This window comes from Schistosoma mansoni, chromosome 4 (genome assembly GCF_000237925.1).
Source record: "Schistosoma mansoni strain Puerto Rico chromosome 4, complete genome".
NCBI classification, from domain to species: Eukaryota; Metazoa; Platyhelminthes; class Trematoda; order Strigeidida; family Schistosomatidae; genus Schistosoma; species Schistosoma mansoni.
The window spans coordinates 7835843-7859983 of NC_031498.1; the positions used below are offsets into that span (position 1 = coordinate 7835843).

General features: G+C 30.8%; 1 protein-coding gene across 1 annotated transcript in view; it reads left to right on the top strand.

Moving 5' to 3' along the window:
- The window catches only part of Smp_197880 (putative dna replication helicase dna2), a gene marked incomplete at both ends in the record, with an annotated part of 40016 nt that extends 17565 nt beyond the window's left edge, over window positions 1-22451 (top strand). The window contains 13 exons of the mRNA XM_018796696.1: window positions 1550-1687; window positions 2588-2773; window positions 3274-3384; window positions 4911-4990; window positions 5039-5140; window positions 6581-6696; window positions 7679-7837; window positions 9809-10056; window positions 11193-11460; window positions 13769-13840; window positions 14792-14893; window positions 15758-15958; window positions 22386-22451. Coding sequence (XP_018651813.1) covers window positions 1550-1687; window positions 2588-2773; window positions 3274-3384; window positions 4911-4990; window positions 5039-5140; window positions 6581-6696; window positions 7679-7837; window positions 9809-10056; window positions 11193-11460; window positions 13769-13840; window positions 14792-14893; window positions 15758-15958; window positions 22386-22451 — 1849 coding nt within the window. The remainder of the gene's footprint in view (window positions 1-1549; window positions 1688-2587; window positions 2774-3273; window positions 3385-4910; window positions 4991-5038; window positions 5141-6580; window positions 6697-7678; window positions 7838-9808; window positions 10057-11192; window positions 11461-13768; window positions 13841-14791; window positions 14894-15757; window positions 15959-22385) is intronic.
- Window positions 22452-24141: the final 1690 nt, after the last annotated feature.

Genomic DNA, 24141 nt, shown 5'->3' on the forward strand with positions numbered 1-24141 from the left:
CTTTTCTTTGCTTTATTCATTACTTATAGATTCCTTACATCTGTTAAGGAAGTTGTATTATCGAAATTGTCCTCCCTAATGTCGTTAACTCAGTCTAACAATACAATCTGTTTATTACCCTGAATAAGTCCAAACAAGTTAGCTGGACGAAACGTTGGAATTATTTAAATTTCGGTCGATGAGTTTATTTCAAATATAATTTTCACATGCAATGACTTCTCTATATTCAGCACCCAATTTTTGTCAAGCTATTCGTTCTAATCTTGACGAGTAATCCTATAAATCTGTTTTACTGTTTGATCAAACGGCCGTTCAGTGCTTCCAGGTTTTTAATGATGGCCCATGATTTTAATGATATTTTACTGTTCGTTAGGTAGTTAACTCCGTGGATTAAGGGAGGAAAAAGAGGATTGTTTTGTCGTACTTTAAAGTTCTTTCATATCTTATAATCTTAAAAAGTGCTAGTTTGCATGTTAAAACTTAATCTCTTTTGTCAATATATCATTTGTGAATAAGTGGATTGGGCCTAGGTTGTCAGTTTACTTTTTGCATGCTTTATCTATTCATAAATTAGTGAGGAAGATTATTTTCTAGTAGCAGAGAGCCTCATTATAATAATTATTATTTAACCCAATGAATAACCTGCTCCTCTTAAATTTGAAAACGACCTCTATCAGAACATGTGCTGTTCATAGATACTTCACCACTTTACCAAATAAATGTTACGTAGTGAATAGTTATATAATTTATCATACTATATATTACTAATTACCAGAATAGATAAAACTTCACTTTCACATACCTGTAAATAGCATTAAATATTTACTTTTCTCATCGAACCAATATCATGAGTAGTATATGAATTATATTGTTTGTTAAACAACCCGTTAATGTTAATCTTTATTATTTTGTCACGTTTTTTGTGAATTCAGTAAATACTATCTTCATCCAACCTTTATAACTTAAGTATCATTAAATTATTCATGTTTTATTTTTGTCTACATAAAACTATATGGATTAATTTCAAATAATAGTTTGCATCTTTTTTCCGAAACCTGTTCCCATTGACATATTTCAATACACTAATAGCTTTTTATAGTTCAGTTTGATATCTAATAGAACTTTGTTACCTTTTCAATCTTGCAAACAACACATTTTTTTTAGTTTTTATCAAGTAGTTTTCATGTACGTTTTTGTTAAAATTTTAGTCAACTTGAAATAAATCATTTAGAAAGGAAGCAAACAGTAAAGTAGAATATAAAGTTAAGGTATTATATTACTACTACTTGTTCTGTCATTTCTGGTTGGATTGTCTTGAATAACCCTTTCAAACTTATGCTATTCTGTGTCTGCAATCTGTCATAATGTACTAGTCATAACGTTATAGTCATTTGGTTTCAGTTTATCAGATTTGTTCATTCCTATAATCTGTATGTAGTTTACCAGCCCTTCTTATAAAGATTTTTTTAATGAGGCTACTTCCATAATTTCTCTTTTTTCACGAATAAATGATTGTAATATTATCCTTTTTAAAAACATTGTTTTGTAGACCCATCACTAATGGTACTATTCGTGGTTTACGTTTAGTGAAGACGAAAATTTCACAAAGTTCATTATCCGGTGAATCTGAAGTTCAGAGTTGGTTTATTTTACACAAATCCATTGATCAACCTTATGAATCCTTACTGTATGTTTTATATAATTCCAAAATTGTCTACTTTACAATGATTTAATTATGTAATTGATACATATATTTACTACTTGTTTCGTAATATATATAGCCCAATAAATGCTGAATATATAGTAAAAACTAATCAAAGATATTTACAATATAATCAGTAGGAATATAAAGTACGCTTGTTGATTCATAGACACTTCAAAGTTCATTAAGTGTAACTCAAATGGGTTTTCAATTCAATATTTAAACTATTTTATTATCTAAAACCAGTATGTTGATTAGTACAAGTGACCTTCAATCAAAATTAGGGTTGAATATATCAATTAAATGAGGTGTTATGCAATCTCGTTTTCTTGGCTTATCCAATATAGACTCGCGCTTTGTTTCTTTAATAATAAGTGAAAGAAAATTTTACAGATAACCAAGATATAGTTTAATAGAAAAGAAAATTCAAGGACTATTTCGCTTATTTCTGCGAATTTATAGTACACATCCTTCATCACTTTATCATTGTTCAAGATTCTAATATAGAAAATACCAATCAATAACTGAATGGTTTGCAATATGCCAATGCACTAGATGTTGTTCAATAATTATTCAACGAATATGTCACTTCTTTTAAAGTAGGGAGATTCATTAATAAATATCTTATTACTAACTTTCGCTGAACTCGTTACTTAGTATAATTACAAACGATGGCTTTGTTCAAATTACAGCTTTATTGTGAATTTATTTTATTCAGCCGGCTTTATTTGGCGTCGCTTACCATACTATTCAACCAATTTTCTAAATCAGTTTTTGCATTGTGCTTATTTAATTTCATTCTCTTATTTATACGAGTTACCTATTTTCCTTAACCAACTTTATGAAACCATTGTTACTCTCGTCACTTTTTCATATTTATTTCAGATCCTTTTCAAGTCTGAATATTGGTGATTTTGTTATTGTCAGCAGTGATGATTCTCGTTTTATGGGTATTGAATTAGCAACTATAGCTCCAGTTGAAGGATTTCATGAAGTTGATTTTACTAGTCACGGATCCGTTTCACCTCTGTCTGACTATAAGAAAAATGTATTATCTTTGATTTCAACCAGGTAGTTTGATTCTGAATTTATACAGCCAAACATATATTTTATCAATTTTATTTTGTCCTGAATCTTTTGTCTATCTTTGTTTCTATCGACATGTGTACGCTTAGTTAAACGTTTGAGTTAGGTCTTAGAGTTTATCGCATAAAAACAGAGAGTCATAACTATATTTTTATTATGAAGAATGTTTTTGTATTGAAAGATCATTATGATGTTCGGTCAAAAAGCACATAAATAGTATTTGTATTTAGCTTTATATGTTCGTCTCAAATGTCCTTGGAAATACTCAATTCAGTTGGGAATGGAAGGTGAATAACCAGCGATAGCAATTTTTATAATTTCTTTGGTTGTTGATTTTTGTGATATTACCGAGATAAATTTTAGGACAATAAACTATGTAATTAGATTGTGTTTTGGTTATTTTGTAACATATGTTATTGAAACTCGCTACATATCATGGATATTTATTTAAATTGAAGATGACACTATTACCTCATTATTCTTAGGTCATTTCCTGATCGAATTCAATTGTTTCGTGTTGATCGTTATGTGTCAATGAAAACGATCCAGTTGAATCTATCGAACTTAGTGAGTTTAATGAGGAGTTCCAAATTATGGTAGGTATATATGCATATATGTTTTTAGTATGGGGTTGTGGAGATTATTGAATCTCATTGAAATTACTAACCGACCAAGGTTAGACTACCATTGGAAACCTGGAAGCACTAGACGGTTGTATCGTCCTGGTATGGGACTCTTGTGCGGTGCGTACCCACGACCCTGCTCTCGCGACCCGAAACCAGAACTTTCGACCTCGCACGAGCGCTTAACCTCCAGATCACTGAGCCTGACGATTTCAATGTTTAACGTCAACCAAGATATTGCGCGACCATCTCCCATCTTCTTCAGTGGATAACTGATTCACATCCAACACAGCTTAACCACACTAGTGACGGCGTGAGAGATAGTGAGTACTCACTTCTGAGCAGTCCCATACTGGGACGAAACGGCCGCCCAGTTATTCCAGGTTTTCAGTAGTGGTGTAACATTGGTTGGTTCGGGATTCCAATGAAGTACATATGTTTTAACTAGATAGTTATCATTGTTTATTTTCTTTTGTACACACTGAAGTAATTAGGTTGTAGTGATAGTATTGTTAATGTTCAAATAATTACATCATTATCATAAACTATGTTTAGGGTTTATCATTTTGTCCTTTCATTGGCCTTCTTGACAATAATGAAAACTTCACGGCTAAACCACCCAGCTAAGGGGAAAAACATCTTCAAAATTCCTATTCTTTGCTACAAATATGCTCAATCTAAGAATTCATCATGTTCGCTAGAATAAAATACACTTTAGTCAACTCCTGTATTTGTTGTTATGTATGTTTATAGTTTGTTGAAAATCAATCTCAAGATGACTTATAAGCATTTGTTGAATATTTATGAAATTGGAGTTCATTTTCTCCAAATATTTCAAAATTTTCCGTTTATTTGGAGCGACGTCTTAGTTGTAATGAGTTAGCTGTTTCGTTTTTCATTTATGGTCATTTTTGGATTGGAAAGTCATACTTTTTAGCAGCAGTAATAATTTCAGTTCTATACTCTATCTTGTATTTTTTTTTCAAATAATTAGCGTTTCTTACGGAAAATAATTTATTTTTGATAAAGTTCTACTTTTCTGGTCGAAATACAATCATAAATTGGACCTGAGTTGCAATAGTTATTAGTTGTGTCCTGAGATATATTACTGTTTGTGATTTTATTAGAACTAAGGATATCAAGTTTTGATGAGACGGTTAGTACTAGAGATTGATTCGATTATTGAATGGTTTTGATTACTTACTGATAACTTAAAACCATCACTGGTATTATATTAAAGAGTTTGAATCACGAAGATTTTGATTTTCCCCATTCATTTCGTGATGTGTTATGATATCACTGTATTATCAAAAGTGCTTGGTTAATATCGTCATTGCAGTAAATATCTCTTGAGAAGGTCCGTAAATAGGCATTTCTGTGCGTATTATGTGGTAAAGAGTTCATTTCCAAATATTTTTATTATTCTTGTGTAAATGACTTTTTAGCCTGTTTTACTTAATATTCTACCATTGTTTTTTGTTAATCCTTCGTTTTTCTAGTCATTTACTACGGGAGCTTATCATTGATGGTCGTATACCGGATATGTTAAAAACAATATCTAAAAAGATCGTCAAAGAAAGTAATCGTTATTTATCATGTGTGTTATTTAATTTTTATTTATTTATAGTACGCCCTATTCTGAAACCATTGAATTCAAATCAACGTGCGGCTATACTGCAAACACTTTTTTCACAAAGTTATATTCTTATCAAAGGATATCCTGGATCAGGTATCTTTATTTGTAAATACAATTTTTAGATATTCATGTTTAATACTTTCTTATCAGTATGTAGTACTTTTAATGGATGTCATTTATGAGCGTACAAATATAATTTAGATTCTGTGCTATGAACCACGATTTTATATTCGTGATTCTGAACATTAATGTCGTAGTGTATGCAAAGAAAGATAATTTTAAAATGAATTTGAACCATGGTCACAATAACTCTCCAAAAGTCAAAAGAAACCAGTTTTCTTAACATTTGTATTTGATGTTCAGTTTGATAAACTATTGACTTTCATCCAAGGTTTGTCTGTTTCTTAGTACTGAATGTATTATAGATGCTGTGGAGTAATTCATTTATAAAACCTACAATTGGTCAAGTAAACAGTATACAATTTTCACTTCTAGTTCAGTTAAAACAGGTAGATGGCAGTTCACTATAGACCAGAAAATATTCATACTTTGTAATTGTTATATTTTCTTTCCTCTTCGCAATACTATTGTAGTGTTACACCATTTTTTCTGGATATGTTAGTTTGTAAACCAAATTCGATTTGTGTTTTTTTTACATAAATGATGATGTGTATTTAAAAAAAAGAAATACGTTTACTGATCAAACTATGGGTCTTTATTATTTTTTTTCCATATTGTAACACTATTGCCAATTGTTCACCTTATCGAATGTCACTTCATTCTGTATCATCCGATTCTACTCCTACGTATTGTAACTTAAGGTTACTTACTTACGCCTGTTACCCCCAATGGAGCATAGGCCGCCAACCAGCATTCTCCAACCCAGTAACTTAAGGTTAACACAAGTATATTCCCCATAAGCTACTTAATACATTTTCACTGATTTTTTTTCCGTTTTTTCGTATATATCTCTATCTAATCTTAAGTTAATAACAGTTTTCTTTATTTCAAAATTTATCGTGGAGCTTATCATTTCTATTCGGTGTTTCATCATAGATTATATTTCATTCTACCATTCTGTCTAACAAAAGGTTGAAAACATATCCATCATATGATATTAGATGTTACAAGTTTAAACGAATACTCGTATAACTGATTGGAAACTAGTTACATTTCTCGTTTACTTAGTACACTATAGTTTAACTTTCATTACATTTTTTCTATCTATTGTAAATAACTTCCATGGAATTCATCTTTTTTGTGTGTAAGTTTTTGGGATTAAAGACCTAAATGTTAGTAAGATAAGAAATTATTCTGCATGATAAATTGTATCATGTCTAACGGAATAATTCCTATGGAGTCTTTTAATAAAAAGATTATTTATTTATGAAAAAGTTTAAATTTGTATGAAAAAAACTTTTCTTAAGTCATATTTACTTGATTAAAATGTCTGTTATTCTCATCTCTGTTTTCGATGTACTACAACAGTTCACAAAATATCTATTATTATTCATTCTGATTTTTTATTTTCAGGAAAAACAGAAACTTTGATAGCATTATTACGTGTCCTTATTCTGTTAAAGAAAAGAATTCTTGTCACAGCACATACTCATTCCGCTGTCGATAATTTACTTTTAAGATTATGTCAGGTAAGTGTTGTTTGTTTCCTGTGTGATTTATCTCCTTTTTATTTATGACTCTTGGTAAATGCCTAAATATGATCGGGCATTGTTACACAGACTTTTATGTCATTTTGGTATTAAATACATTGCTTAAAAACATATATCGTTTTTGTCATGAACTGAAATTACCCAGAAACAATAATTAAAAAATAATGATAACTGAATAATTGTCCCTACCAGGTTTAATTTGACGGAGTTCAAACCAACAATATCATGCAAAGTCAAATCTAGTCTCTTTGGATCAAAATATAATCACAATGGGGTTTTATGGAAATTGTGGTAATTTTAATAGTTGAATTCATGAGTCGATCTAAGCCAGACCATCATTGAAAACCTCGGAGCACTGGTCAACCGTTTTGTCCTTGTATGATACTCCTCAGAAGTGCGCATCCATGATCCCACACACGAGACTCGAATCCAAGACCTTTGGTCTCACAAGCGAACCCTTAACCTGTAGACCACTGAATCGGCCGGCATCCAACTATGTTAATGTCTAACTTCAACAAATTCATGATCTTTTACAACCATCCATCTATTTTATGAGATAGATACCTGTCTCTACCCTACACGAATTGAACTCCACTGGTCACGGCTTCTCACTAGAACTCTAGCAAACCCATCTTGAAACCAGGTTTTCAGTGGTAGTCTAGCTTAGATTGACTCATGAATCCAACAATCAAAATATAATCATTCGTCAACGTATGGTATACCGCAATCCTTAGCAGCTTTCAATGTAGACGTCTGACTTTTTAAGTGATTTATCCATATGCACTTCCTAAACTTGGGGATTACATTAAAGTTGGTTCATGAATTTACCAAATCACCCGATACACTACCAGATGTATATTTTATTACATGGTGTTTTCAAAACTGCTTACTGATCAAAAATTTGTTTTATAACATACTTTGTAACAACAATAAAATTGTTCTTTTTTTCTTTTTTCCTTAGACTGGTGAAACTCGTGTTATAAGACTCGGACAAATGGATCGAATACTTCCTGATTTATTAAATTATTCCTTTGAATACAAATTGAATACATTTCTAAAGTCTAATGAAAAACCTAAAAATAATATTATTGACTATATAAATAATATTATGGCAGATGCTGTAAGTTATCGCTCAAAACTTCTCTATATGTATTTACTAATTGTCTAACATATAAAGATTATGTGGCGTTACATGTTACAAGATAATTATTAGAATATATGTATCATGTTTACATTTGTTTAGTTTTTTCTAACACCTGTTTTTGTCTTGAAAATATTTTCTCTCCTAGTTACAAATTCGGTATAGTTGACATGACCTTTGTATTTTGTTTTAGATTAGACCATATGGAAAATTTCATGTTATTTAGTTGTTAGTTCGTGGTGTATTTGTATTGTAGAAAGAAAATTCATGTTTATATGTTCATCTAATGATGGACAGACTATTAGTTAAACGTTCATTGTCTATGTTGTAAGCATCTCTATTTATTCATGGTATGTTTAGAATCTAATACTTGCAAAGATATGACTCAGATTTCATTTAATTTGATAGAAATAACGTAAATGAATATTTTTATGTAGTATTACCAAGTACTTGGTTGTTAATGAGTTTAGTTAAATTAGGATTTGGTAATCTTTAGTTCCAAATTGTTCTAAGAGACCCGTCGATACTTATTGGATTAGTGCAATAATTATTGGCTAGGTGTTTTTTCCAGATAACTCATTTTTTAGATTGAAGATTGCCTTTGGTACTATTATTCAATGTAATTTGTATGTTGTCCATAGAAACTAGAAGATAAGCACATCATAATAACTTCAAGTTATTTATGTATTAATGTAACGTTGTTATTGATTGCAGATTTGTGTACTTAATGTAAGACTGGAATTTCAATGTAACAACTAGTGATATCATCTAATTATCCAAACTAAATTAGTTGTGTAGTAAATTTTTGATAAAAGCTCAATTTTCTTTTATTGCGATTTTTCTTAAAAGAATTCTTTGGTAATGTTAGTCCTTGTTAACTAGTCGTAAAAATAACAGTTGTCCGTTGTTTTATTCGTCTCACAAATATTATCGGCTATACTTATTATAATTCACTTGAAACGGTTTCGAAAACTACTAAGTTTTATGGTTGGTAATCTTACAGCGATTTCTAATTTACAAATGATTAAGATATTCTAATATGAACTTGATAGATCAAATTATTGACACACAGTTGTTCATTAATATAATCCCTAACGTCATAGAAGACAAGAAAAAGTCATAGGTTCAGGAGAAGCTTGGTATTCACAGTAACAAGAAGTCAGAATTTTAGTCTAATAACTCTATAAAGCAACCAACCATAAACTGGAGATATGATAAATTTCAGCAAACTAAATACAAGGACAACCGAATATGTAACAGCGAAGTTAATTGGGGAAATATGAATTGTGAATATGTTATCGTGTTTTTTTCACAAGAGATCTAATAATTATTCACTAAAATCTAAACAACATGAAGTCTTTCTTGCGAGTTTATACTAGAGTCTATTTCTTTAGCTTCCTTTAATCATCAGCACAATGGTGGAAACGATTGTTTTAAGGGTATTGACTCTCAAAAGCTTGCAAACGAAGAAAATAATGGTAGTAGGAATAATCGCTATTTGGATTAACAATACTGACTAGCGTCAAACTAATTTAAAATTGACTTTCAGTAGAAGTCGCTGAATGAATACATACCAGTTTTTTCCATTTTGAGGATCTTGCTATATATTTTTTTTCCCCATATTTACTAGATTTATAGTTACTTACGTCAATAAAAACAGTTTCAGCTTTAACTCACATACCTTTTTATTTTCTACTTTTTGCACGATGCTAAATGGAACCAACACGTTAAAAAATAATCTTATATAGTCTACGGGAAGTAGACAAAATAGATTATTCCATCAAATTGTATTTTCATCTTAGTGTTCAAGTAATAGCTTATTTTATTTGTCTGGTATTACTTGATTTAAATTTTTTAGTAGGTTATAGCCTGATTAACTTGTAAACCCGATTCTAAATCTTTTTTTGGGTGACTCGTAATGCATTATTTTGTATTCTCTTATTTTTTTAGGTCGTTGTCGGATGCACAGCTTTAAGTGCAAGTGGAGGGAATGATCTGCGACATTCAGCTTTGACATATCAAAAATTTGATGTTGTCCTAATTGATGAGGCTAGTCAATTAATGTTTCCTACTACTTTGGGGCCATTATTGTGCCTTGCTGAAGAGCAACAACCTCTTGACTCTATAAAATGTTGTCGTTTTGTACTGGTTGGAGATCCTTACCAGTTGCCACCTTTAGTTCGTAGTCAAAAAGCTAGGTAATTTGAGCAGTTGTTTTTTGCTTTCAAATATATTTCCTTGTCGACTTCGTACGTAAGATAAAATATTGTGTATTCCAGTGTACTTGTTAGTAGTCAGAAATTCACACAGTATAAATTTTCGTCATAACTCTGGTTGATTTAAATTAATCTGCTTTTTAAAATTGAATGTGTAGGATTGCTAATTGATTGATTTTGTGAATAACTGTAAGCATTCATTAAATACAAACATCGTAAGTCCATGTTCGGAATTCTTTTATGGTGTACATCTGGCAAAACAAGTCACTGGTACACTAAGATTGATTCAGGCCAAAAAAGTCAAATGAAAAATTTAATTATCGGTAATTGCTTATTTCGTCAAACTTATTGTTTGCTCTTTTGAATTCTTCATAGTCTCACTACATTTTCTATATTTACATTACTCTTGTTAATAATCGTTTAAATACGAACTACTCTTATTTGTTTACAAAACATTTTTCACGAAAGTGACTTGATTTATAATTTGGCTGTTCCTTCGCCTCTATACCTATATGGTTTAAAGATGTAGATTAGAGACATGAATTAGTTGATGTAGTTTAAAAACCTACGCTAATCTTAATGGTTTGATTACAGTCTCAACTGTAATACGAAATAATCCTCATAGTCTTCAAATGGAGAGATGACGTCGACTTACATAATCATTAATACTTTATTCTAGCGATATGAACAGATGTAAGACTCATGCTTAAATTTTATGTACGGAAGGAATCAATAGGTTTGTAACGCTTATCTTACTGCAAATTTCCTTCTATCTTAGTTTAGACATCCACTAGTATGATGGTTTTCTGATTACTGAAATAATTTCCTCTCAAATGTAGTTTGTTAGCTTTTGAAGGCTTTCCCCTTAGCTATCTTGTTGTATCTTGGTTGTGAATGTTTTCCACTAAGTTTCAATGTGTGTATATCCAAACATAAATTTTGGAAAAAAGAGAACTAGTTTTAACCCAGTCGTGGAGTACAATTATTTTTTAAACGATGCGGATTTGTTTATTGAGTACAGCTGACTCTATTCAGGCTAATTGAATGTACTTTTTTTAGTAGTTTTTTAATTTAAGTTTTTAATACATTTCAAGCATTTTGGTTTACTCTTTGATTAGACTTGGTGGACTGGATCAAAGTCTCTTTTCATTGTTACAAAGCCATCATGACCGTGACAATAGTCCATTAACAACAAATTCATCAATGGACCTTTCAAAAAAGGGATACGTGACTGAATTAACAATTCAATATCGTATGAATTCTAAGATTATGGCATTATCCAATCATTTAAATTATAAAAACAAAATGTCTTGTGCCAATTCATGCATATCACAAGCTACACTAAAGTTAAATCCTAATATCACCTCAGATGAAATATCGGACAAGGTAAATTTTAATGTAAGGGAAAAATAAACGTTAGATTTCTTCAACTTTTATTTTTTTTGTCACTGTTGTTTGCTTATCACATTCTGGCTGTCAATTTTTTTCTAATCAGTTACATATTGGCATTGTTTAATTAATTTTGAATGCATGTAATGTGAAGTATTTCTGTTTCGTCTGAAGACGCACAATATTGGATTGGAGGGGGTGGGAATTTATGGGAAACCGAATAAGATTCACTATCATAATTCTAACTAATCAACATAAAGGTAGCATTGTGTGCACCATTTTAATGATAGTGTTTTAGCGTACGAAAGTCATGAGGACTGTAGAATTTTTTGTATTCTAATCTAATGATTCTTTTAATAAATCATTATATGATTAAAATCTTCGAATTTACTAAACTATTCATCTCATTTTCACTGTCTACACATATAAAATCTGTTTTTTTTTCTGTTTGTTTTTACATATTTAACGAGAAAAGAACATTTGTCCGTATATTAACTATCGAGTTGTCTAACAAAACAGTTGGTTTGCATAGGAATTTGACACAATTAACAATACTATTATTGCTTGTATTTATTTTTCTGAAAAATTCTTTATTAATACTTTGCACTGACCGTAAATTAATTTGATTGCTATTCATTTACGAGAGCTTCGTCCCCTCTATCTCCCAAATCTAGTGCCTAACAATTCACCTTTTTAAAATTTTCTCTCATATATGATTCTAGTGGTGAACCAGTTGATATTATATTTATTTAAGATGTCGAATGGCTAGTTGATAAAATGCTAACATTTTTGTAAAATTTATACGTAAAAACCCTATGCCTTTCGGTAATATATATATATATGTCAGAGTGGAATCAATCACTACGTTTGATCAAAGATTATATCACTTGACCACAGTTCATTTTTATTTATGTTGTATACTCAAAAAATACCAGCGATTCTTGAAGTATAATATTTTCCCCGCATCTCCACTTTAGAGCTCGTATTCTACTGTTGCAATTACCATAGAGCATTAAGGTTGACAGATGCACGATGACAGTTCTAGTCCGTTGCACATCAATCAATATAGATTCATCTACGTTTTTTATTAATAACCTGAAAATGTAATTCTTTAATAGTTCTGTCAAGTGTAGAATAGTAAATTTATCAACTGCTAACACACTGTAATATTTACACACTCTTTACTTTATACAGTCATTCTTATAGTTGTTTAATGAAATATGAGTCTGCACTAGAAAACTATAGATTATTGATAATCTAACTAGATATAATATAAATACACACGTTCATCCTGGTTACGAGCCACAAGCTGAATTTACGTACATAGTTATCAGCGCGTTATTTAATGAACTTTTTCGAGCAGACCAAGCAGAAAAAATTATAAATAGGTGACATCAGAGCGTAGTGAACAAGAGCGCGGGTGTGGAGAATCGAATGTATTTAAGCACAAATTACAGACTATCTCACTAAATTCTGATAACCATACAGTCAACAGTTAATTTGCAAAATAACAATCAATTGTCTCAATTTGACTGTTTGTTCTACAAATATCGGTCCATAGTCTCCGATTATAATTGTTCATGCATTTTTGTACCAATTGCGTGCCGTTCCCGTTCTCTCCTTATCTATCTACTGAAATACATTCAATGCTCGATCATCACCATATACTACTTATGTGGATATCAGTAACTCCCACCACAAGAGTTGTTCATTCGGTATTCACCCAAAATTGACTACTTATATTATGGGGCGACGTTAACAGTAGTATGTTTTAGGATTGCTCATTAACCTAAAACCATATAAACAGACGTGAATGTTACCACAATTTCTCTCTCCTATTTTTTTTTAGTTTTATTTTGTCATCAACTTAAAAACATTGATTTATTTCCTAAAATGAAACATGAATTCTATTGTATTACAAATTTGTAACTTGTTAGTGTATGTTATGCTATGTTTAACTATTCAATAAATATACATAGAAAATGTGTGTATCCATAGATTGTATCTCCAAAAAATATACTTTGAAATGTGTGCTTTATTCTGTAACATTTAGAGATGCATTGATTTTCTGTCACTTCTTTTTATTACTTCATTTTGAACAAGGTATAATCTTTTTTTTACTTTGAAAATGATATTCATTAAAATGATAACCAACTAAATTATATAATTTATCATGTTTACATGTAAAAAAAAAAGGAAACAGAACTAAAATGATCCAAATTAGACATTTTCATTCATTCTAATACTTAAATTTAATTTTAATTTTCTCTTTTCTTTTTAAAAAAAATATTTATCTTCTTCTTAGTTGCCATTATGGATAAAACGTGTAAACAGTCCACTTATTTCGGATTCTGTATTGCTTTTAGATACAAAGATGGTAAGTACTCTTTTTGATTTAATCAATAAATCCATTCTATATTGACATTATATGGTTTAAAGTAAGATTACTTATGGATAGGACTTATTTGAAATCGGCTACTTTCATTCTCCTGATAAATGTTATCTGTACTATGATTGAATAATAACATAAATATAGATTCTGTTCTTAATCATATCGATTAGATTGTGTTCTCGATACAATAAAAAATCATTTTGTCGATATTCAGAAATGGGCAATATGCGCTAATCGAAATGAAAGTTTACTTAATCAAATACTTAGTAGTTTTCTAAATCGTTTCAGAGTGTTTTTGTACAATGCTTTCGCTAGCTCAGATCAATAAAATCTATCCATACTTCTGTTAACTTGAACCTTGAAGAAAAAAAAACAGCGGTTTGGTCCGCTGATCAACTTTACTAGCTTTCGGCCAAAGTGAATCAGTTACTGATATTATGTTGTCATGAAAATTGTTTGGAAGTATCTGGAGTTTAGGGTTTATTAACCCGGTAACAATAAATGGCACTGTGATACCAATGTCAAAAATGATTGTCACTTATTGATGCGAAATATTTCTATGATTCTGTACTTGTAAACAATTTCGTAAGTACTTCGTCAGCCGTAATATTAATATATCAAAATTCTTCTGTATTCATTTCTGCTATTATCAAGTACCTCAATCTTTTATCGATTAGTTGTTGGGCTCCGCTGAGATTTTGAATGTTTGTTTTTAATATTTAAACGAGATAAGTAGTACTTTTTTAAAGTAAAAATAATAGACTTTGTGGTATTCATTTCACCCCATATTCTGTACTCATGTTTCACATGTGCACTAATCTTGGAAATGAAATAAAGTGTGGTCTATTCATTTTTATACTTGGAACTATTTATTGCGTTGCTGAAATTATGAGTTCTGACATTCTAATGAATCTTTGTTCCTTTCCACGTCATTAGCTTGATTGTTGCAGCTTTTCTGCAAATGAATCTCGTACATCGAATTCTAATCCGACTGAAGCTCAGTTAATTCTCTATATAATAAAGCAAATCCATCATGTAGTAAGTTAATCATCCCGCTAATTGTAAAATGTTTTTAAGTGTTATATCATTGTAGAATTGAACCTGATGATGTTTGTGTAAAACATATTTCAGTGAACTGAACTCGTGTCTAGGAGTAGAAAGCGGGAATCTAATTTCCGGCATATATATATATATATATATATATATATACCACATTAGAACAATAAAATGAAGCTAACGAAATATGTAGTAAAAGAGTTTGGGATGATGTACCAGTGACTTAGTGGTTAAGGTTTTTGATTTTCAACCAGGTTTGGACCTCGCTCCAGATACTTCAGTTTAGACAACCGGTTGATATCATTAGTCCTCACACTTAGAGTGTGGTTCATTCCTAAACGGATTTTATTGTTATCATTATTATTTTGGTAGTAATGATTACGAAAATGGCTAAGCACTGATATCGTGATTCGGAAAAACAATGAAAAAGTATATGTGAGAGAATACTGGAATTTTAGACCGAGTGTAAGGTATAGCGAATCCATTAGAAATGATTCTGACCTATATCACCCAAATTCTCCCAAGGCTTATCGCGGTTGTTATGTGAGACCGAACGAAATAGTCTACCTCTTTCCAGACGGCTCAGATCAGCAGTCAACGGTTTATATACTAAAAGTCATTACAGAAATACTGTTTCTTATATTACTTTTGTGAAAAACGTGGATAAACGTTATCGAAACAATATTTCGATAGTGAAACTTTCTCATTACCATTTTTGCTATAATTGTCTAATATTAGGTAGTACTGCTGTGTGTTACTTTTCTATAAATTTTGTTACATTAGATTACATTTCCACTTACATTTATCAACAGATATTATTGTTCTGATCAATTTCTACTCCTATAGTTTCTTCTCAGTATGGAAGACATTGGCGTTATCACACCATACAGGGCACAAGTTTATTTATTAAAAAATATGATGAAAGAGAATTCATTTGGAACAATTGAAGTAAATACAGTTGACCAATTTCAAGGTCGTGACAAAAAGCTGATTTTACTCTCACTTACCAATTGTCCATCTTCATTTTTAAGAACAAGTGAAAATGAGGTAACCTTATTGAATTTTCAATAAATTCATTCAAAATGGTTTCATTGTTTTTTGTATATTTTTCTAAAGTTTTACGACATAAAATTCTTTGTCATGAATTTGTTTACTTTCTGGTTGAAATACATTTGTGTCGATAATCAATTTAAGAGTGTTTTGAAGTTCATGATTTCATTAAAAGTGTTCATGGACTCTCTTTAGCTATTCCTTGTTTTCATTCATATTCCAAATTATTTTCGTATTATTTGGTTATACAATTACTCTATTTTACAGCAAATACTCACTTTAATTGAATTAGTTTTATGGAGATCAGTTTAATTTTTTGGCTATATTGGTCACAGATTAGTCTTTTGACATGTAGGCCCTGAGTTCGACTCCCAGCATAGTCGTGAGTGCACTATTAAGGAGTTGGATACTAGATCAAAACATTTCTGTAGCGCTACTTGATTTTCAATGGTTCTCTGAATAAGATCAGTCTGTGACGAACACCATCTATAGATATGCCCGTTATATCGAAATGTACGTGGAAAGACTATTGGTATGATAAGATTAATAATTAACTATTTATTTTTGTATCATAACAAAAATCATCCGTAGATTTTATTTTTAGGTCTGCTTATCATAGGATCAATTGGCCTAATGTAATATTTGTTAAAGATAAGTCATGGATAGATTTCCGGTACCAAATATATAATATGAATTTATCTAGGGATATTTTACGGTTATGGCTTCGTCTTCTCATTGCATTATCGAAATATATCATCAGAGTAAATTAGATTATTGATTCTGTTTTTTTCTTTTGTCCAACGTTTTTCATTTATTTTTCTGCTTTAAATTGACATTTTAAAGATCATATATGCATACATATATACGATGACCTTTATCAACATTTTCTGTAATCTAATCTGATTTTTTTAATTTTTCAATATTTTACAAAATATTTTAGTGTAATGAATCAAATCGAAATCACTTACTCGATGATCTACCTCGCCTAACTGTTGCTTTAACTCGTTCTCAGCATAAACTGATCATTATCGGTTGTACTGGTCAGCATAATCTGCCAGAAAACAATTCAAATCAGATAACAAACCTTCAAAAATTATTTTCTTTTATTAAAGCTATGATTGGTGGTTATGAGACTTTACCTTCAAATACTGTTAAATGGATCAATACCAGTGAATAATGTAAAGATTTTGCTCATAGCTTTTTTTAAAATGTCTTGTTTTGAATGTGCTCATATTTGTATACATTTTTTTAATGTGATTTTTTAGAGATGAATTATTTTTATACTTGTTTATTAGGATTTTTTGTTCCAGATGATGTAACCTTTCAAACTAGTTTCTTTCAACTATTTTAGGTAAAGTACTTCTTTAATTTATAAAATAAAATACAAACTTGGTAAATGACATGTTGACATTTATTTTCCTCTTTGTGATTGAAACTCTTCCAATTTAACATCCAGACAAATAATATTGAGCGCTCTGTCCAAGACCTGTAGGTCTTAGGTTCTATCGCTGGTTGATGCACATTGCTGACGAGTCCTATACTAGGGCAAAGCTCCTACTCAATGCTTCCTGGCTTTCACTAGACGTTTGACTAAGATCAGTCAGCAAAATAAATAATCTTTACAAACCCCCTATGGTAACCATAAATAAAGTTCACCGAAGTGCGTATAACTGCTGGTTACTCTATGTCAGCTATTATTTTGATTTAATAGTCAGGCTTCTCCGTCTTAAGGATCTAGTTGAGCTATTTTGGGTAGAACACGTGTTCATTCTTCTCTTACTATCCTTTGAAGGGTAGCTGGATAGTGGTAATACGTAAATTAACAATTATAAAGTCGAATACTGTCCTTAACCTAGTTCCTTTTCGATTACGTCGAAAAGTAGTCATTGACAGTGTGTGTTAAGGAAGTGAGGACTACCTTCATACTTGTTGAAATACTTTATGCTATGTGTTGCACCAAAAGTATAACATTGAATAGAGCTATTAATAATAATGCCTTTAATTACACTTGAGATAATCTTGTTCGTAATCCTTATTCTTTCTTCACCTCCTAAAACTTCTATTCTAACTATCAATCATTTGTCCTCGACTTCTTCCACATGTGCCATCAGTGCTAATCATTCGAGTCTACAATATGTTATTTCAGTGTTCTGAAACCACACTCTTTACATGTTAAAGCTTTCAATTTCCGAATCTTGTGGCTAATCGGGCAACGGGGTTGACTAACTAATACCATAGGAACCCATCCCATCGATATATGTTGTCTTCAAAATACACGTAGGATTCAAGCGTTCTCATTTACTTGATGTCGTATCGTCAGTATAAAGAGCCAACGCTACTTATCCTTCATAAATGTGAATGTCTAATAATAACTGAATATGTGCTTGGCAGAACATGTTCTCTTGGACTGGGTTCTCGTCAACAGTTGCTCATATTCTGTCAGATTGCATATTACAGTAAGAAATCGGGAAGACATGAATACACGTCGTTGTTTTTTCATCGTCTTTACCTATACCTCTACTAATTGCAACATAGATGAATAAAAAGATAAGTTCCATCAGAATTGAGTTGACCGATTAAATGAGAATGTTAAAGTTCTTTTTGAGCTCACTTTAATGATAACAGTTGCTGTCTCTTGAATCAATAAGATAAACTTCTAGATCAATAACTCAACACAGTTGTAGTTCTATACAATGTCGGATGCAGTAAACTTATCATATTTCCTATATTCTTAGTCTCTCGCATAAGCAAAATTTCCATTTTAAAAATGTAACTTTACATATTTAATTTGGGATAAATATTATAAATTCATTATGCTCATTAAAAGGAAATAAACATTTCAATCAAACAAAATATTTTAAAAACCAGTTCACCTTCAAAAGCTGTACTGTCGGAGTTATGTAAAACAGTTAGTGTGACAAGTTAATGTGTCAATTTTTATAGTTAAAATACATGCGGTGTAGTTACTACTAATGGATAAACAAAGGAAGTTATTAGACCGAATTGGATTTCTATGAAATCCTAAAGGAAAATTGTCCAAAGCATTTGAATGTTGAAAGGTCATGTCCATATTTTTAAATAAGTAAATAAAGGCTATTGTAAACAAATTATTTAATAAACGTAATTAGTGAATTCTTGTTGATGTTTGAGCGGAGTGCAACAAGAAGGATTGGACTTTATGGAAATTTTGAATGAAAAATAAATAAATAGAAACACTAAAGGAAATTTAAAAGTATAGAAGGGACTAGGTCGATGCTTTCTTAAATTACGTAAAATGTTATCCTCTAATATATTACGTTCAAGGGTTTCCTGTTAAAATTAATTGATTTCATTTGTTATGTTTTTATCATTCTTATCAACTGAAATCAAACTTCATTATCATCTAAAAAAAATTTTCATTTACCTACGTGACTTATATTAACATAAGTATTCACTTTTTATGTCCTTGACCTTTATCATTTCTTGCTGGCTTGATGATTGATTTATTAACTTAGTTCATCCACCAATGTTTGCTGCCCTCAACAAATTTCCCTTATGGACTTTCAAACAAGCAAAACTATTACTATGTTGTTTGCTTCATTTATATACGATTGTTCGTATTGCGGAAATGAAATCGTCTCAAAAAGATATGTACGAATTAATTTATTTCATTGGCTTACATACTTTTCATGATCATACTACATAACGCAACTGATCACATGGGAAATATGCAAAGGATTAACAACTTCAAAGACAAGCCAAGTTAACTCATCGACAATCATACTAAACACAAAGTCATTGAAATAATTGTGAACATGATCTGACTAATCATGAAAACATCTATAAACAGTGTTAGTGGTCAGACTTTTTCTCAAATAACGGAAGCAGTCGAATAGCTATGACAAATTGTGGGTTATAAGGTAAAGAGTGATAGGGAGGATAAAAAACTTTAGTAAGGATCATAGAGCGAAGTAAAATAGAATAATGAGTTGCAGATTAGGATTTAGCCGTCGCGTTCTCACTTTTCAAGTAATATCTTATATATAAGACTTCCGGTCACTTTTCCGTTTACATATTAATTGGATGCTGCACATATGAGTGTAAAGGTTTTAATTCAAGCGTCTGGAGATATCTGCACCTATGTGTTATGAAGATGTTAGTGAGCTGTAACCCAACATACAGGATGAAAAATATATCAATTAAGGTTTAGGGACTTATGAAGGAATCTCTAATAAAAGTTATATCAGTATACAGCCCTCACCCATTTTTTAAACGGATAAGCGGCCGAATATAACATTACTTGAACGTTGGAGCGTGATGGATAACCTCAGCTAATTTATTCTCAGATGGATCTTAAACGTCTCTCACGTTCCTGAGCTAGAAGGACGAATTGCCACTTCGGATGAAATTGATCTACCTATTAGCTACTCAAAAATCCGTATTTAAATTTAATGATTGGTCAGCATTGTCATTGCTAAACAGACACTATAACTAGTTCTTTAATATTAACTGTTATCCTAATCTAGTTATGTGGAAGAAATAAGTTATGACTGTGACTAAGATGCTTAAAGTGATGTGAATTTTCCAAGGAGATACGAACACTTTGTGATCTGTTGAAAACAAATATAGCATCACTGGATTTAATTTAATCGGTAAGTGTCTTCAGTAAATTTCATGAAGCCTTTCGTATCTACCCTGTATTCATGACAGGTTTGTTGAATTTTCAAATTCCGAATAGCCAACCTAACGATTGTATGCGTTGGCTGAAGTAGAGGGTTTCGGTTGACTAAAAACAAACTCAGCGATTAACGAGATCAAAATATAAAGTGGGAAGCTTAAACAATTTGTACGCGCTGCACCACATTGGTTATTTTTGTTCATGTTGACTTATTATCCAATCTAAACATATTGTGGTGGTGATTATAGTTGGTAACAACTGTAATTAATGCCTTATCTACAGAATTGTCTATTGAATATTTTATACTAGACCGAAATTCCTTATCTACGTAGATATGAAGTTTGGGGTTAGAATTTTCTTTGTTTGTTCACTTATTTATCGGATAATGTTGTATACCATAAATCTCTTTTTCTTTGACATTTCAAATTTATATAACCATCTTTTACAAATGTGCGCCTTCTTCAATAGTTTGACATAAATGAATATTGAAACAAACTGTGGTACATACCTTATTCATAAAAAAATTTCTTAAAATATGTGTTACACTACAATAGTTGCCCAAAATATTCAGTACTATGAACCTAATTGATATTGGTAGTAATGTAGATGACATATCTGTAGGTTAAAGTTAATTTACATCAAGAACTGACACCAATTAGAAAATCGCTGTAAAGCAGAAATAACCAAGTTGTTCATCCTAGTTTTAGACTCGTCACTAGTGTGCACCCAAATACACCCTTAAATTAATCCCGATAATTCCAATTTCCGTAACAATTGCAGTAGTATTTATACCAGTGAACCAAAATTGAATGGTTCATGTTATAATTTCACTGAGCGCGTTATGTAACACGATCCTCAGCCAATGTCAATTTTAAGTTAAAATCCCACTCCCGACTCAGTTAACTGCACTGGGTATAAGTTTTTGTCGGAACTTAATTTTGGAATATCAGTTTTTAACTAAAGGCTTAAGAAATGAGTTTACTAACATTGTGACTATAAAACTAGATTCTACCACAAATGAGAGTCAACCGCCATAAGATATATAAATAATGTATAGTAAGAGCTCTTTCCATGTGAGTCAAACGTTTCTCTAGGGCCATCAAGATTGCAATTATAATACAAAGACACGACGATGATGAAAACATCGATCATGTGTAGTCCTGTGTGCTTTCTGTTCTTCGTATTGTTAACGAATAAATAAACCTGTGTACATGATCCTGATTTTAACCCACAAGGACGTACAGAGATCGTTTAATAAAAGAAAAAAGGGATCTCGTATGACCATAAATGGATAGGTTGTTCGATGGATATAAATTCCATGTAGCCTGCTTTCATAAAATAAAGATTTGATGACTTAAGTTTATGTTTCTAACGAGAAAAGTAATATGATGAGTATGAATAGATTATATGGAATTTATATACCAGCCAGGTAATCTATAATCGTCAGCCAAGAAGATTTGGATGTACTTTCCTAAGTGGAGCGTTCAACTTTGGCTTTTCCTAACAAGTGTTGGGAACTAAATTGAGAAAGAAAAGACATTGGTTTGATTTACTTTGAATGCTATGTATTTAAACTACTCCAGACGTTTTACCACCGGAACTCGTTAGATTCGCAATGTATGTAATAAAATATGATCTCTCATAGCCAAGTCATAATTTCTATCAAAGAAAATTTGATACTATAAAATACAGACGTTTCTAATTTCTAAAAATATAGGTAGCACGGGTTAACCTTGATCAGTACATGATAAAATGATGCTTCTGAAGGTTTACGCACTTCATTCAGATCGTCCAAAAGTAGTATCATTATCTGAAGAATCATCAACCTTCTAAATGTATAAAATAAGTACATCAACGAGTTGATTACTCCAAAATAGGTTTATATAATGTACGACAATAGACTACAAGCCTGCGTGAAGGGCATTCAACTGATTAATTTACATAAACTAACGTCTAATGATTCTCCAAAATACTATGACACGGTTCTATTTTTTGTGTTAAATGCATCAACTCTGTTAATGAAATTTATTATGCGTTATCCGATTGGGTATAATTTACGTTAGGTAGTTATCATTCTTTGTTTTAATAAGGATATAACCTTGACAAGTTGAAACAGTCAAGGTAAAATGTTGGAATCGACGATGGTAAATTTTAACTTGTTTGATGACTCTAAATAAATAAAGGTTTTACAAGACTATTACTGAGTATGAGCTGAATGAGTGATGAAGTCTAAATGTGGAAAGTTATCTATTATCATTGGCAATTACCTTGGTATCTAAGTATAATAAGTTCAAAAATATTGATATATTTCTGACTATCTTCATTTGGTTACAGTCGTCTAATTTATTATTATATAGCCACCTTTAAGTCTTCAAATGAATTCATAGTCCACAATAGTATTTTCTTTGGACTCTTTTACCTTCAGAGTTTGTATCAATGAAACACTAACTGATTAACTCAGTGATACATAAATCGTGAGATATAAGAGTCAGTCATGTTGAATCATTATTATACCTTTAACATGCATCACTAATCTCTACGGACTCTCACTGTTTTTTACTTAAAAATAACGAATTTGTAATATGTATATTGGACTATAGTTTTCATAAATTAAGTTACTGCTTTTTAACTAAAAACGTTAATCTTTATGATAGTAAGTTTTTTTATTCAATCTACCAAATCCATCCATAATGTGTTTAGGATTGAGATACTCATGTATCCTGAGGGAATTCATCCAACTGTAAACTGTGTAATATACAAGCGTAAAACTATTTCAAAAAAGCTAACTAAAAGTAAATCTAATCTTAATAACGTAATAATTAATTGTTAACAATTTACTTAGATTATTTCTTTAGATTTGTTTACTAGAAATTCTATTTATGGTCTTTCTATCGTTTATTACAGTGGTCTATCTTATATTTTTGTTTGTGATAGATTCACTCTTTATTACTTTTGTCCAAGATATCCGTCAAACTTCACAATTTAAAATAAGGAACTAATAAGTTTTTCACTAAGATTTTGTAAACTGGAGTTTATCGAGTATACAGCAGTCAATTATCTAACTAGACCATTACTGTTTATACGTAAATGAACACGAATGACAGTGTATCCTATGTCAAATTCTAAGTAACTTCAACTTATCGTTATAGCAGTCAGTAAATTCAAATCAAGGAAGTATGATTGTTTGATATAATTATATTGGACTGATGTACTAAAAACTTTATTTTTTTTTACATTCAAATCAATAATTTGAAGCTATCAGTAGAACTTCCTCCTGCAAAGTTACGCTTTCTGTAAGGTAGTTATAAGGATCAATATGTTCATTAGAGACTTCAAGGTATGAAAAATTTGCCATATTAGATATCAGTGGTAAACATCAAGAAGTTCATCGAAAGCTTAATTGGTCAAACCATTTCATTAAATTATTTTTATTTATATTAATTTGATTGTAGACAAATAAAGGGACGTGAAGTAAAGCAATAGCCATTACTTCCTACTTCGCCTCAGAAAAAAAATTCTATTT